This window comes from Pieris rapae, chromosome 16 (assembly GCF_905147795.1).
Source record: "Pieris rapae chromosome 16, ilPieRapa1.1, whole genome shotgun sequence".
Classification (NCBI taxonomy): Eukaryota; Metazoa; Arthropoda; class Insecta; order Lepidoptera; family Pieridae; genus Pieris; species Pieris rapae.
The window spans coordinates 8,841,916-8,858,996 of NC_059524.1; the positions used below are offsets into that span (position 1 = coordinate 8,841,916).

At 33.1% G+C, this 17,081-nt stretch overlaps 3 protein-coding genes across 4 annotated transcripts in view; 2 read left to right on the forward strand and 1 right to left on the reverse strand.

Moving 5' to 3' along the window:
• Positions 1-2,776, forward strand: part of LOC110996837 (myotubularin-related protein 8) — a 37,754-nt gene extending 34,978 nt beyond the window's left edge. For both annotated transcript variants that reach the window (XM_022264700.2, XM_022264699.2), the window contains exons 15-18: positions 815-926; positions 1,663-1,797; positions 2,087-2,213; positions 2,593-2,776. In XM_022264700.2, coding sequence (XP_022120392.2) covers positions 815-926; positions 1,663-1,797; positions 2,087-2,213; positions 2,593-2,621 — 403 coding nt within the window. In that variant the 3' untranslated portion in view covers positions 2,622-2,776. The remainder of the gene's footprint in view (positions 1-814; positions 927-1,662; positions 1,798-2,086; positions 2,214-2,592) is intronic.
• Positions 2,777-3,955: 1,179 nt separating this feature from the next.
• Positions 3,956-5,817, forward strand: LOC110996835. The gene is made up of 3 exons (XM_022264697.2): positions 3,956-4,145; positions 4,643-4,867; positions 5,582-5,817. Exons 1-3 carry the CDS (start codon positions 4,016-4,018, stop codon positions 5,767-5,769), a joined length of 543 nt encoding a protein of 180 aa, XP_022120389.2. The 5' UTR covers positions 3,956-4,015; the 3' UTR covers positions 5,770-5,817.
• Positions 5,739-7,480, reverse strand: LOC110996834. The gene is made up of 4 exons (XM_022264695.2): positions 7,071-7,480; positions 6,717-6,898; positions 6,168-6,556; positions 5,739-5,848 (listed from the first exon to the last, which is right to left on the reverse strand). Exons 1-3 carry the CDS (start codon positions 7,237-7,239, stop codon positions 6,227-6,229), a joined length of 681 nt encoding a protein of 226 aa, XP_022120387.2. The 5' UTR covers positions 7,240-7,480; the 3' UTR covers positions 5,739-5,848; positions 6,168-6,226.
• Positions 7,481-17,081: the final 9,601 nt, after the last annotated feature.

Here is a 17,081-nt window from a genome sequence, read left to right on the forward strand (position 1 = left end):
TTAACTAAGTAATACTTAATTCGGCTGTGTTGTGTTAGGGTGTGTGTGAGGTGTGCTCATGATGAAGATGGTTTATATTTATTTATTATTTTCCATCATTGCGTAATCAATAAAATTGTATTATTATTGACGTCACAACGTCTAATGAATCGAATACCGCCGACTGCACACACACAAAAAAGCATAAACCATTGTACCGTTACGCTTATTGTCCCGTTTCGCTCATTGTACGCTTGCGTCGCATCGATTTTCTACTTGATTGGCCTATGCGTCCGAAGATTCACTCCTTTGTATACATATAAAATAGTTATAATTCAATAAAAATGTTTCAGTTTTGGTCCTAAAATGAAATGTCACGTTAAACTTTCATATTCTGTAAATCGACTTTACATACAATTTTATTAATAAAATATAAATACGACGGTGAATCTTATGTAATAGCGGACTTATGTAATGGGTAATAAAATATGACGGTTTTGATTTAAGTAAATATAATAAATAACATGAATGTTTGTTTCATTTAAATATTTTGAAATAAATAAAACTCCTTTTTTATTTAATAAACGGCGAGGGCATTCTTTCGCCATTTGTATGCTATATTTTCCCTGGTCCGTATTATTTCAAAATATAAAGTTTAATAATTGTAACAATCAAATGCTATATATATATAGTATTTGATTACAGGTACAGGAACCAATTTTTACTTAAACCCTTTTCAACTTTTAGTTTAAGTTTGGCTAACGTGCCATAGTAAAACAGATTTTTTTATGTATTTATTGTGTATGTGTATAATATAAAAATATTTTAAATTTAGATTCATATACGAGTCAGGCGCGAATCTGTCAGAATTGGAGTGCGCAAACGATGATCATCCTCTCAAAGAGACCAAACCCCAGAAACCCACCAACATCCCACTCATAACTGAAGTAAGTAACTTTCGTATGAAGGTAATATAAAGAAACTAATTTCAGTGTTGGTCGTGGTGGTGGCTTTAACATACGACTCTCATCCCCAAAGTCGTAGATTCGATCCCGGCTGTGCACCAATAGACTGTCTATGTGCGGATTTAACATTCGCTTACACCCAAAAAAGTAAGGTGTGTGTCAGGCACAGGAGGTTGACCACCTACTAGGCTATTATATTGACAAATGATCATGAAACAGACACAGAAATCTGAGGCCCAGACCTAAAAACAGCCTTTTTCAGCTACTAGTAATAATAAAGATAATAATGATATATTCAAAATTCATTCAAAGACTCCTTCAATCCATTTATTTAAAAAAAATGTTTGAACAACACTCGTATTATATATCTCTTTTCGTTACAACGTAAACACAATTTAAGCGAAAGATTTAAGTGCATTTAGACCTAGTTTTAATAATTAAAGTTGTATAAAAAGCATTCCGTCGGACCAAAGCCTTAATTAAAGCTTCTGCCCTTTTGAAGTCGCTATTTTCAGCAGCTTTTAGAAGCTAAATAAACAATAATTCTGTAAGTTTTATATGGAGAGAAAAATTTAAAAATATTAATAATTGAGTACTTAGTCACTATAGGGTAGCAATAGTAAATTGTTATATAGCTGTTAAAAAGATGGGTTAAGTTAAAAATACGATGAAACGAAGTTTGCGTGGGCAGCTAGAATAAATAAATATTTTTTTTCAGAAGACAGGTGACATGATCCCACCAAGTTTGTCAGCGTTGGAGGCTGAAATAAATTCAGTTGCATTAGACTGGAAGAGTATTAAAAATGTCACCGAATGCAGTTGCTCTACCCCTTTGGACCATTTTAGTAGGAAGGTGAACAATTTTATTTTATCTTATTAAAAAGAATGTGCCACTACATTGGGTTTTTGGTTTTGGTTTTTAAAATTAAAAAAGCCCGTTTTTTAAACACAATATATAAATTCTCTTTATCCAACAAAAACTGTTTAATGAGGAATATTATTTTTCTTTTATCTGTCAACGTCAACGTTTAACGATATTTCAATGAACGTTTCTGATTTGTACCTAATCTGTGACATCATATATTATATCTTTTTTAACATGATATCTATAATCGATATTCATATTTCATAATTAATATCAGCACCACTGTTGGGGCTGCGGCGGGTGCGTGTGTACTCGATGCGTGTCGCGTGCCCCTTTGCCTGCCCTCGCTGCCCCTGCCCCTGCGCCTCTCTGCGCGGCTTGTGCCCCTCCAACGCCGCACGCCTGTTAGTATATCTTTTTTTTTCCCTTTGGCTCTAACACTGTTTGTGCATTAGCTAGTATATCTTATTCAAGAAGAAAAAAAGTCTAAATACATTAAATATGTATGTTTCTAAGAAACTTATTACAAAAAATTCTCCTTACTTTATGCATATTATTAAAGAATTTGTGTTTTCATCGAGAATCGAAGTTAACCACTATTATTTGATTTTAATTTAATTTCACAATTGTAATATTGTAAACTGTAGTTAGTAGTGACACAGAAGTAGGTATACATATATTCAAATAACATCGTCTAACATAAACAATCTATTTTCAAAATATATAAAATGTATTTCTAGCCCAGAAATGATATGAAAACATAATTTAGTTAATATTTTTCAGACATAAATCACCATGAGCCCAAAAAGTGAGAAGAGCCATGATTTTGTCATCATCATGAGACAGCTGAAATGTATCGATAGTTACTGTAAAATGTAAATCGTTGAAAATTATGGAATTATATAATTTAATAACTATTGTTGCGAAAATCACAGTTAATCTAAGGTTTCAGATGAAGAAAGTATGACGTCACAAAATATGGTAAAACTTATCAACGCGTTTTAATTCCGTTATCTGTATACTATAATAAAATTTAACTTATATCCTCTATTAAAATGGGTCTGGGATTTTTTATTAGAAAGAAGAAAAAAGAAAGACAATTAATAATTAATATATAAGTAGGCGATCAACCTACTGTGTACACGTCGACTTTTTGGGTCTGATGCCGATTTCCTCACGAATTTATTTACCGTACGAGCGAGTGTTCAATGCGCACATAGGTTTCTACACACCCGGAGTTCGAACCTACCGCCTCAGGAATGAGAGAGAAAAATCCTCTTTTGGCAAAGTAAATTGAGAGAAATTACGCAATTCGGATTAGGTTCTTATTTTCAGTTAATAGTGCTACAGTTACTTTTTGTTAGGTTTAACCAAGCATTCTTGTAATTTTATGTTAAGTTATTTGTATATTATGAAAATTGTAAATATTAGATGCATATTAAATACTACTCCAATAAATAGTTTTATTACAATATAATGGTTTTATTCGTAAACAGATTTTGAACCAACTTGAAATAGCCAACCTGTTAAAATATATAAATTGATTTTTTAAATAAATCAAACTAGTTGTAGCGACATTACAAATCTACGGCCATGATCACTACGATGACGCCGTGTATTAACGCAAGTAACGCAGTTCTGACGGCTTTATTTGGACCAATCAGTAAGGCTGGTCAGAGAACTTTCCTTTGATCGGAGGAACAGCACCTTCTTTCATCAACAATGTTAATAATATTGTGGGGGCATGGGCAGTGGCGTAGCTACCATGGGTGGCACCCGGTGCGGAAGTTGGTGGTGTCAGCCCAGCGAAAGTAAAGAGCATTAATTTTTTAATAATGATATGGATCATTAAAAGATCGGGGAATCCCCCGCGACAGCGTCAGGCTCTTTTGCGCGAATTCTACATAGAGCTGAGCTAGTGCTAGTGGGGGAAATCCCTGAAAAATAAATTTTTATGCTAGCCATTTCTTTATGCATTGTTCTTAATGTTGAGAGACGTGCCCACGTAGTCACATAGAAAAGTCTATTGGTACACGGCTAGGATTTGAATGCACGACCTTGGAGTTACTGTTCGTACACTACTCGTAATATTAGCAAAATTGCACTAAAATATAAAATTTATTGGTCTATTAGAACTAACATCGTTAAAAATAACAAGCCAGTTAAAATTTCTTGGTTAGTCAGATTTTCATCTCAAACCGTGAAAATGCTTGTAATTATGGTTTTATATTTTTTACGGATCGCAAGTTGTGGTGGTTCGGAAGTATTAGGCTTGGAAACGGGAATTATGAAAATGAATAAAAATAACCAGGAAACAAAATTGAAAGAGAACCTGGGTACAGTATTTTTCTTTATCAAAATTCATCCCTCAATACTTGTCTATGATTTTAATCTATAGATTGTGGTTCACTGATTTTTTTAATAGGCAAAAGCATGATCATTATAACTTTATATACATATTAACCCAACACAATAATGGTTCTGTAATTGAGACCAGAGACAAGCGACGAAGTTTGAGATTGAGATTTTTTTATCTAACAGCCAATAACAGACAGCCGAATTTAGTAGGGTTAATTAATTTCGTAATCTAACATAAATTATAGATAACAAAAAAATATATATAGGAATTGATGAAATGAAAACTCGGTTAATTTAATAATAATAGAAACTGGATTTTTTAATTTATTTAAAATGTTCTTGAGGAACTGAAAATTTTTATTTTAATAATGGCCGTCATATGAATTTATAAAAAACTTTGTGCAGAGGTTCTTTACTCTTTAGGTTCAGTAGTCTTTCTCAAACATGTTAGTAAAAACATATGGTAACCCGACAGAGAAAGAACCAGATTGGTCCTACAATCCTATACCAAAGGAAGTCTCGAGACACGTCCAAGAATTCAAACGCAACATGTCTGAATGTTTAAAAGAGGTACAGAGAAATGATAGGAGAGAGATCAAGAGATTGTCGCCTAAGATGGAGTCACCAGTACATGGCGAGTGCCTTATCGCGTGCGTACTTAAACGAAATGGTGTTATTGAGAACGGGAAAGTTGTAAAAGGTATTTTTTTTAGCTAAATTGTCTCGCGTAAATACAATTGATGATGATTTAAAACAGGAGATGAATGTTTATATAAATCTGTGTAATGAGACTTTATAAAGGGCAAACAGGAGGCAGGTTCATCTGATGTTAAATAATAACGTCGCCCATGAACACTCACTGCCAGACGGCTCGAATGTGCGTTGCCGGTCTTTTAACTACACCTTTATGGACCCTATGGCGAATTATTGGACTCAATGAAATAAAATATAATATAAAAGCTAAAAAAAAAGCGAAATATGTTAATTTTTAAATACGCGGCAATTTTTGTCGCAACCACCACTTTGTGGAACCAGCTGCCCACTGAAGTATTTCCGAACCAATTCGACTTAGGGTACTTCAAGAAAAGACCGTACCAATTCTTAATAGGGCGGCAACGCACTCGCGAGTCTTCTGGCATTGATATCCATAGGCAGCGGTCTCCCTTAACATGAGGTGAGCATGCCTGTTCGAGTTCTATAAATTTTTTTTTTGAGAAATATTTTTTTATATTAATATCAATTGTTTGAAACGCTCCTACTGGTTTTAAAAGGCAATATTAATGTCTAGAACAGAATAATGTTCGCTTAAAGCAACCAAACAGAGTTGAAAATTCCAAGGAAGAAATTCATATCCAAATTAGTTAATTTTATTAAACGGATATTTGTATTTCCATTACTATTGTAACTTTAACAGATAACCTTATTGGCTTAATCACCAAGTTTTATGCAAAGGAGGATAAATTAATAAAGAAGTTGGAAAGGAATATCGATAGGTGCATAAATACAAGTATCAAAAGTAAGGATGAATGTTTGCTTGCATCCCATCTGAATCAATGTACCAATGACATAATGGCAAACAACAAACATATGATATCTGTTTAATAAAAATGTATAATTAAAAAAAATCCATCTGCAACTGTGTTTTTTCTCTCCCTCTGTTCTGTGTCAGTAGCGGGAACATCTACAAAATAAAATATTCATATATAACGAGGAATCTTAAGAATATTTTATTATTAACCTGAATATCATTTCCCATACAAATTGTAAAAACATATGATTAATAACAGTGAATGGAATTTAGATATTCTTGATTCTGTTTTCATAAAAAAAAGGATTTGCTGTCTCTTTAACTGGACAGTAATAAGCTAAGACTAAACATTATGTCTAAGATCTCATTTCAGTCAGATTTGGCATGATACAGAAAAATTGGTGCTGTAGTAAAGTAGAGAAACATACATAATGATGATGATAACAACTTATTTTCTCAATACTTAACCTACCTAGATGTCAGCTTTTCAGTTTTTCAAGATATTTCCAACATTAATTCGAATTACTGTATTCAGCTTTCCAATGAATTAATTTGGCTACTTCCATTTGCTTCTAAGAGTTTTAAGATCTCTTGCCCTGCACATGTGGCGTCAATTGATCTCATAGCATTCAAACGCTCTGTGACATGACGCCCAAAAAACCAATAACTAGAGCCCTCTGATGACGTGTTTAGTGGAGCCATAGCTATTAATAAGTTGTCCAGTAGGTCTTTACATTGTTTAAATTTCTTTTTAGTTTTCTTTTTGGGTCTATCTATATGTTGTCCTCTTTGGCGTATACTAATTAATGTTTCAGTCAAATCTGGTTCTGGTTTTAAGCTGTTTTCAATGGCAGAATATTCCTGAAAAAAAGTAATATATACATTTATTAGTACCTTAAAGTCTATGGTATTTGGAATATTTCAAGGATAGAGTTAATAAAAAAGGTTTAGACAGCCTTTCATTGGATGCTGTTACTTTTACTTTCACAACTTTAACACACTGATTATCATATTATATTACCTCATAAAAGCTGTCTTCACTTTTAGAAGGGTCTTTAAGAAATTGAAGGGGCTTCCATAATGGCCAGCAAGGAGTGTACACTTCTTCGGGACATTTAGCTGTTTCCTGAGACTTTACAACTTTTCGTAGATTGTGATTGAAAGTGCTTCTGATGTTCACCCAACGATCCCTTACAGATCTAGCTACAAGTAAACAAAACTATTTCTTACAAAGAAAAAAATGCTTGATAAATCATGTGAATTTGAAACATGGTTACTAATATGATATAGTCACATTCCTAAATAATTGTAAGGAACAAGGAAGGAAGTGATTTTAAAGTTAAGTTATAAGGTTGTATTTAAAATCCGTAGGTACCTGTAAACCCAGGCCCTAGAATTGAAGCGAATTCAGCATAGGCTTTATATTTCTGTTGAATATGGTGATTTGTGTTACCGATAGGTTTCCATATAAATTCTTTTTGGCGGACGAATTCAACCAACTGTAATTCAAGTCTGCGTGTCCAATAGCACGGCTTCCTGGGCATGATTACAGGTACTTTTTAATACTAAACTAAAACTGCCTTATATCTAATATTTCTATTATAAATTCAAACGTGGTGTTGGGAAACTACTACGATTTTTATTTAATTGAGAATCACATTATTTATTTTACTATTTTTTAGTAAACGTTAGGATTTTATAAATTTTGATACTATCCGGCATACACAGCGAATTACTTTTTAATAAAAGTAAATAACAAACAAACATAAACAAAAATTACTCTGATTTTGTACATATGGTTTTGGCATTTGGCAATCTCACAAAACGCCACAAAATTTCTTGACAGTAGTCCATTATATAAGAAGTGTCAAATTGTGTTTTTAGCGCCATCTTTTAAAACACACTTAAACGATGAAGTTATTTACACTGTAAACTTACTATTAAAAGTAGCACATGTAATAGTTTAATTTCTAATAAAATAGATGTCATCGTTAACTTTATTATAAAAATGTCTAACTTGAATATTAATATTATAATTTTTCGTCAGGCCTTATTACATTGGTAATCTGCAAGCATAAAAATGAGAGGCCTATGCTTGCTTTAAATCTTGTGGAATAATGAGAGCCTGTTTAATTTAAAAGAGTTCGTGTTTTTATATAATATTCAGTGTAGAAATATAATTCATGTATTAATATAGCGCAAATTCACCCCACATGGAGTACTGTTCTCGCCTCTGGGCGCGAGCTCCCTTGTACCACTTCCTTACACTTGACCGTATTCGACAAAGAGCAATTCGAATCGTTGACAACCAGTCACTTTCCGTGCGGATTGATCCCTTGGCGTTGCTTAGTGGGATTTCTTTGCATCTTCTAACGCATTTAACATGGAAATTGTTCAGAGGAGTTGTTCGTTGTTCGTGTCAATTAACATCAGGTGAGCCTTCTGCCCGTTAGCCTCCTATTACATAAAAAAAATTTGAACGTCTACACACAACTATCATTATAATTAATTAAGAAAAATTTAAATTACATTTAACTACAGTATTATTACACTACACTGTTGTACGGCTGCCAATCATGGCCTATCACAGTTGAATTAATAAGGAAAATTCAAATATTTCAACGATCAGCCGAAAGGAGTATGTTAGGCTTAAGTCTCAGAAACAGGGTAAAGAGTACAGCGATACGTCAAAGAACAAAAATAATAGACGCGGCAAAAATGGTGTGCCACCTGAAATGGCGTTGGGCACACAGCAAGAAAAAGTGACAACAGATGGAGCGAGAGAGTGCTGCACTGGTATCGGCGCGGCGCGAGCCGGCCGCAGGGGCGCCCACGCCGACGCTGAGCAGATGACATCATCGCAGTCGCCGGGGTTACCTGGCCGCGCCTGGCCCGCGACAGACACGAGTGGAACCGGAAGGAGGAGGCCTATGTCCAACGGTGGACAAACCAAAACTTAACTGAATGACGTTTTATCATCCCTAAATTTTAAAGTTTTTTGGAAATAAAGGCTATTATTATATTATTATTATTACAGTATTATTGACATTAGTATTTTGTTAATAGACAATACTTTGGAACAATAATACTGAACATGAAAATTAAATAGCAATACAGAAAAGGGTTCATATAAGAGTTTCATTTTACTTTAATAGTGTAATATCCTGGGGCTCAATGTAATAACGTGAATTGCTATTGTTATAAATGTAATCGTTCGGCTCGGGCCTATCTTGTTCATTGTTATTTGAATACTCTATAAGGATTTACCTAATTTATGCTAAGACATATGCCTAAGAAGTGTAAATTCACGCCGCGTAACGCTAATATTAGATGATCATACTTGTTGGATTATTTAATACCTTGAAATCGTTGATCACATTATATTTTACTACTATTTGTATTATATTTCCGGCGAAACAATTATAGTATATCAGGGTAAGGTCGGATTATTTTTTTGATAGTTGGCAATGGTCTCGAATTTATTTATTTATTCTCTTCCTAAAAAAAAATACTAAAATTGTGTTCTAGTAAATTTATTACTATAATGTTAAGTTATCAATAGATATTTTCGTTTCTACTCTAAGATAAATAGTTGTCAAGATATATTGTTCGAAAAAATAGACATGAAATTTTAATTGCATGTTAAAGATCGGATTATTCTAGGGTAAGTTCGGACTACTGTGTAACATTGATTCTATTGCATATATTAATATGGTTGTCAATAAAAAAATAAGCCCGGTTAAAGATCGGATTACTATTGCTAGTCGTCTGGAGCACCCGTAACTTTTTTTCACCACAAAACACATGTCTTGCTCAATGCAGCGATTGACGCGGACTGAAGAGTGGCGGGAAGACAAGATGGCGAATCATATAATGTTGCCAGAAATAAGAAATATCTGGCATTTTAGTAGTAATATGAAGTATCCGATCTTGCTCCGTATCCGACCTTACCCTGATACACCTTACTAGTTTGATTTCGGTTTTTAAGTTACTTTTCACGATCGTTATTATCTTGATTATTATGTGCCGACAAACACTAAAGAAGCTAATAACGAAACGATAAGTTAGTTTCAATGAGAATCCTAATTAAATAATCGGTTTCAAAATTTTATTATAAGTGAACGAATTTGACGAGACAACGTCTTATACATAATTCGATGGAGCCGGCTGCACGCACGAAAAACATGACGCATGCGGCGTTACCTCTGTTCAATTTAAGGCTTGAAGTGCAAGCGAGAGCGCGGAACGAGCGACAAAGAGGTACAATTAGCTGCGTTCGGCAGCGTTAGTTCGTTAAAAAATTGACATAATTGTATTTATGAGTACAAATGAATGTAACTTGATCAATTCAATTGTGATTTCCATTTATTCCATCTCTATACATATCCATACAAAATATCTATCAAAAAAAACAAATTAAAATTTTCTATTGAAAAATGCAACCCATTAGTATTTTCTTATGATATTGTCACGTTCAACTATCGTCAGTAAACCGACTTTACAGGCAACCGTTTTTTTATTTCATTTCTGTTAAAGAATGTGACTTGGTTTATAACCTTATCCAAATATGCTCTGAAATAGTTTACTCAAAAATTACCGTGTTCAATGTTGAGAACTTTATGTGACCTTCTTACAAAGTTCGAGACAGGTGAGTTGACTTTTAACGTCGACACTAAAGTGCTCAGAACTCGCATCGTAAAAACGTGTACCTATTACCATAGATAAGTAACTGCACTGCTATAATAATCCTGTGGCGCTTCAACTATATACGTCTCCTGGTCTGAAATTGAATTCCTTTCATTAATTATTGTAGACAAATAGATAAAATTATCAGTCTGCTCGTGATTTTTGGGTTAGGTTAACGAACTCTTTACTAAGTCAAGTTAGATTTTTGTTAATCCCCTAATGTTATATTTGAAGCTCATGCTATAAAAAAAATTAACTCAGTTGTTACCCACATAATATATGTACTTAAGTTTTTAAGTTTACAGAAAAATTGTGTGTAATTTATGTGCACTATAAGTTATATAATGATGAGTTTAGTATTGATTGAACAAACCTCAGAAGTTGGGGCGATTTCAAAAATACTTTCATCGTTACAACACTACGTTATATTTTAAAGAAATGTCCTTTTTTATAAGCTAACATAGTATTGTTTTAAAAAATTAAATAAAAAAATTTTGTTTGAAGCTGGACTACAACTGTCTTTAATATTTATAACATGAGCTTATAACTAAGACAAAAAACATAACATAACTATATTAGGGGATTAACAAAAAACTAAATTGTCTTATTGAGTTCGTAAATCTCAGTGACCCGTGATATGTAATCGGATATTGTCAAATTACAATTTGAGTGTGTTAAAAACGAAAGATATCACTTTGGCTTCAACTGTGTGATGATTCCTTACATTTTGTTTACGCTCCTATTTGTTTACAGAAATATCTACATTATGTTAATTAATGTAAGGTACTAACCTATTTACCAAGGATATAATATAATACATATGAATATATGTATTATAACAAAGTTCAAATTCTGAGTATTACGAGCTGAAATGCTGGGATGCATGATATAGCCATCGTACTGAGCTCGTTAAAAAACACATTTTAGTGGGAAAATTGGTTGCGTGACCACACGAATGCTTTGATTAGCATGTGGTTGCATAATTATTTAATAAATAGATTGACTTCACACGTAAAAAACAGTTCGATTGTTTTACGCGTGTGCAGTAGGGTTTTAGATAATGACGTCATTGTAAATAAGTAATAATCAGACGTAATTTTCCAGCAGAAACGCACTTGGACTCCTGGAAGAAGGGGGCTTCTTCCCTTCTCTGAACAGTCTAAAATGGGATAAGCGGCGGTTAAATAGATAACTCAGGACAGTTGTGGGTGCCAGCTGTTCTTTAAAGTTCCATAACCAAGGATGGGTTATGGGGTACACACATTTTTATCTTTGTAACATTGATTGCTTCATTGTTATGAAGATTTGTATAAATTATTTCGCAGGGAAATGGAACCCCAGATCCCATAATCCCATTGGCACTCCTTTTATAACAACGTGTTTTGGCCAATCCTCACCGATCCCCCCGGGTTACTCCCCACACTTTAAAATCAAATTTTCTTTAGATTTTATAGTTAACAGAATTTATTTATTTTTTCCTTTTTAATGTTTATGTATTCTTTTTTTGCTTTCATATAAGTACATGTCACATTAAATCTTGTGTTTTATTTTTCCTATAAACCAATGTATCAGTGAGCGTTGGCAAGCGACCGTATATAAATAAAAATCGAACCCACGAATTCTAATAATTCTAGATTAATTCCACTGAAAAAAAAAAATGTTTTATAATTTTGTTCGTAAAAAGAACTAATTATTTCTACATTATTAGTATAGATAATAATGGTTTTAAACTTCCAAGTTCATTTTCCCTCAACCCAAAATATTCTGAAACTAAACAAATTAAGGTCGAACAAATGTTTCCTTCAACTATTGCCAAAATTAAATTAACATTAGGATCGGTAGGTGCCAATTTTGTTTCTAACTTTTCACATTCGATCCGTAAGGGTATTAATCATCTGTTATCAATTACCATAGAGAATCACAATATCAATGAGATATTTATTTTTTTATTATAAGGCTATTTTTACACGATATGTTACACTTGAATCTTTTATATGATACATGTGAAACACAAACAGACAAATATTACACTTCCAACAACATGTTTCTTAATTCAAACACACATATATACCTATATAGTAATAATAATTGATAAACAGAAAATTTAAACTAATTTAAAAAGTTTGTATATCAAATACATACATTGGCAACATTTAGCATTTCCATTGTACTGCCATACTTCTTCGTTGAGCGAGGAAAGCTCCGGGGTCACCTAGTGGATACCAGGCGCCAACTTATGTTTGTAGTAGAGACTCTTGGGCCGTGGGGTTTTAGTGCATAGGCGCTAATTACAGATTTAATTTGGCGACTGGTAGATGACTGCTTTACTGGCTCAACGAATAACTATCAAAGCAAAGGAAGAAACGCTGCCTGTATCACATGTACACAGTCAAGGGAACACCTTTTTTAATTGCTCTTAATCGATTTTTATAATTATTATTAGGTACTATGTGGGTTAAGAATATTGTAAACACTGTATATTTGTGTGTATTAAATTTTTACGGATAACTTATATTCATAAAACCGCTGCCGATCTTACTAAAGTTGAGTTATTTTAATGTCTTATTTAAATAACCCCGCAATATGACAATCTCTTATATCATTGCATGACGCGTGAAACTACATTATAAGTTTAGTTATAAATCTGAGAATCACGCGATTTCACCATTATTAGGTATTATTGGTTGCCCTCGAACTATGAAGTTTCTCCACAGTTAAAAGGAGCCGTAATAGTTATTTTTTATCAAAGAAATTTTGAAATCAATGTAGCGAGACAAGGGCCTTCAGCCTACCAAATGCCCAAGAAGCTGCGATGCGCATTGGAGCATAATTAACATACATCCCAGAATCATAATATATTCTTGGAGGTACTTTGATAATTATTGATTAGTTCCTTCCTAAATTTGTATGTACATTTTCGTCGCAAAAATAGTTAAATTTGATGCCGTTTCTTCGAGGGATGTACAAAAAAGTCACTATTTTATATATAACAAGAGATTATAACTAACATAAAATTAGGGGTAATAAAAAGGTGGACTAATAAAAAGACACACCTGTTACCTATATAAAGAATATAAGTGTAGCCGGCCAATGTGCATTCTCAGAAACGAGAATGTTATTATGAATATATGAAAAACCAAATGGCTCATTTCAAGCAAAACTGTTGTTTTACAATTTATTGGCTACGGGTGTAAGTTGATTGTTAACATTTCGTTTTAACTATATCAAACGTAATGTTAGTAACTAGTTATTAAAAACAATATTAACACCGCAATTTGTATACTGGCCAAAACGTATGATGAGATAAATACATGTAAAAAAGAAATCGTAAGTCCAGGATAAAACAAATTTTAAAAATTTAATTAAAGATTCTTTAACAATAGCAAAGTCGTCGAAATAGAAAAGTTTATTCAGGCAGAAATCGGTTTGAACTGTTCTTCGTATAGCTTGTCTTAACTTAAAGATTTTCTTTTAATGTTAACTTGAACTTTTAATTAGACTTTTACTAAAATTAATGAGGTGTAAACTGTTGTGAACAGTATGACAGATTAAGGTATAAGTTGTGGCTGTCCTAATCGTACTTCCTTTTCTGGTCAAATCAGGGCAGGTTGTAGAGGAGGGTGGGGTACAGGCACTGGCACCTCCACAGGAGGAGCCCCACAATATATATACTTAAATAATGTAATAAATGTTCTTTAATATTTCCAGAAAACAGTTTGTTAAATACTAAATAATCAACTTCATTTCACAATAAATTGTCAACTGAAAAACTCGACTAAAAAATGTGGTTCCTTTTATTGGGAAAATAATTTGGGGCCTGGGGCTTCAACTCTTTTCGTCCAGACCTCTAAATCCAGCCATTAGATACATACGTATATTAGAGGTTGCGACGCTGGATTAAAACTAACTTCACTTAACGAAGAATTTGAATATGACTGAGGCCCAATGTGGTCTCTGGCAGGATGACCAGCGCTGTGGAACAGTCTGCTCCTCAGCATAATGCTGAGCCAGGGTCATTTACAGCCACAGCACACACGCATTACATTTGCTTGAGACGAAGCGAATGGGAAAAGGAAAAAAAAATTATTCTCTTTTTATTTATTATTGTTATTTTGTGTGTTTATGTGTGCGTTTTGTTTGTAATAAATAATATGTCTATGTCCTCTATAGTACGAGTTAAATTACAATTTATAAGTGTGGTACAATCTAATGGCTTTATATGGATATAGCATTGGTGCACTTTTGGGGTTGGAATGACGATTTTAGTGTAGAATTTAGCATCTCCCACCTGTATGCTTTGTTCCCAAAGTGAGATATTCTTTGTTCGCGGTTAGAACAATGACAAAGAAACTTAGGCATGATAATTATTTAAAACATATTACACATACCAAACAGTAATCTATGAAAGGAAAAAAATAAACAATCAACCACAAAATAAAATACAATACAATACTAAACATTAATAACTAATAATAACTAGACCTACTAAATTAAAAAAAATAAATAGGAAACTCAAACCTTATTAAGACCATGATAAACAAAGTAACGGTAAGATTGGAGACTGTTAAAACACATCAATATTTCCATCGAAGTAATCAAGTTTTAAGAGCAAGACAGACTACTCCCTGAAGACTGTTTTTTGAATTAATTTAATAATAGTATTTGTATCGTCTGGAACGAGAATTTAAGTAACTAAAAATATCCTCAAATTTCATAAACAAACTTCTTTCCTAGATTGACTTGATTTTGATTCACATATATTTTGTGGCCGAATAGAATAATAAAAAAATATTGTATTTTCTAACCCGTATACAATAAAAACATCTTTCGTTCATCCTTTATTGGATGACCCTAATCGACGCTGACAAGAGCCCACGCCTTCATCAGACAAATAGTTCAACAAAGGTATGTACATTGTCATTGAAAGACAATTTTCTCGGACGGCTTCGTAAATTCACGTATGGCTGTGGTGTTAGACATTTTTAAAAAGGTTTTTTGAATACAATAGTCAATTTGTTCTCTTTGGAGTATAGGCCGTGGAGTTCAAGTGCCCTGGCGGTAATTAAAGATATAAGGTGGGGCCGGGTAGATAGTACCGGTGACCCTAAAACTGGCACTTAACTGGCTCAACGAATAAGTATCAGATGATCTTAGAAATACTGCCAGCGTTAAGCACGCCACATTTAAATTATTTCTAATACTGTTTTACTATACTAGGTTAAAAGTTGTAAATACTGTAATATGTTTAATTGTTACGATTACTGATGAACATATAACATATTAAACATTAAATTGAATTCGTTAAGAGTTTCGTTAAAATATAAAATTAATATCAGTATTACAAAATTCTGGCATCAGTGTGGTGGAAAATGAGATTTTCGCATTTAACGCGTAAATTTTTCACGCTATTGAACGATTAATTTCATCACAGTGAGTCTGCTTTCCTTTTTAAATATACATTTTCCCGTAAGTGTAAATTAAGTATACAATTTTTCACTTATCCAGCCTTTACATGTTGCGTTACATTTTTATTTCAAAATTAAATATGTTTCTTATAGAACAGGCGGCAAACGGGCAGGAGGCTCACCTGATGTTAAGTGATACCGACGCCAATGGACACTCTCAATGCTAGAGGGCTCGCGAGTGCGTTGCCGGCCTTTTAAGAATTTGTACGCTTAATAATTAATTTAATTTAATGTTTCTGGTGAAATGATTTTATTATTTACCTAACGGTTTGTTAGCTCTCCAAAAAAGTAAAGCAAAACCGTTGTAATGTATTAATTAAATGATGAGAACTACACTTCTTTGAAGTCGGTTAAAAAGGTACTTAAAGATTTCCAATACGTCACGTAAACAGTCAGCGAAACGTGAGTTGGTCCGTAAATTACGCATAACGTACGGTCACTCGTAAAATGTTATGATCTCAAAAATATGAGGGCTTTGAAATATTATTGATATTGGGACGTTTTCGATTTATTGCAATGAAGGCTTAATAACTTGAAGCGTTTAATTTAATTATGTTATTTGTTCGTTACTGGGAGCCTTACTTTTTTATTACATGTTACATTACTAAGACATCACGGAACATTATGAGCCTTACTAAGAATAAGTAATTTAAGTCTAACCTTATTTACTAATAAAGATATTTAACATAAGAAAGTGTCCAATAAAACTACAACTATGTGGAAGTGTTGTGAATATGTATGTGATGGTGAATGTGGTAAATCACAGAACAGATTTTTATTTTATTTTTTACTTATGTAACTTAAATGACGTTGCGGTTTATGACATTTTCCTTTAAATTATTGTTATGTAGAGGGAGGGAAAAACTTGCTGAGTTTCTTGCCCGTTCTTCTCAGAACAAAGCCTCCTCTGGTAGTTTTGCGAACGGATGGCGTAGTTTTATGGTATAGTGGCTTAAATGACTAAACCGATTTAGCTAATTATGATCTTAGAATATTTGTGAAAGTTCCAGGCAGCCTAAAACGGGAAACATAAATAATAAATAAACACTGTTCCTAGCTGGTAAAATTTTTATGTCTTTCGACTTTGAGATAAAAAATTGTCACTTGTAAATAATACTTAAATATAGATGTCTTCAGAAATTTGAGTAGCTGTAGTCTAAGGTCCGATCTCTCTGGTCTATTTAAAAAACTTTGTATTACGTTTTACCACATACACGGGTATGTAGGTGAAACGA

Coding starts and splice junctions, on each gene's coding strand:
- LOC110996835 (XM_022264697.2), top strand. CDS start 4,016: ATGCTTGTAATTATGGTTTTATATTTTTTACGGATCGCAAGTTGTGGT. Junction 4,146..4,642: donor AAAATTGAAAGAGAACCTGG/GTACAGTATTTT, acceptor GTAACCCGACAG/AGAAAGAACCAGATTGGTCC. Junction 4,868..5,581: donor GAACGGGAAAGTTGTAAAAG/GTATTTTTTTTA, acceptor TAACTTTAACAG/ATAACCTTATTGGCTTAATC.
- LOC110996834 (XM_022264695.2), bottom strand. CDS start 7,239: ATGCCCAGGAAGCCGTGCTATTGGACACGCAGACTTGAATTACAGTTG. Junction 6,899..7,070: donor TCTAGGGCCTGGGTTTACAG/GTACCTACGGAT, acceptor GTTTACTTGTAG/CTAGATCTGTAAGGGATCGT. Junction 6,557..6,716: donor GTGAAGACAGCTTTTATGAG/GTAATATAATAT, acceptor ACTTTTTTTCAG/GAATATTCTGCCATTGAAAA.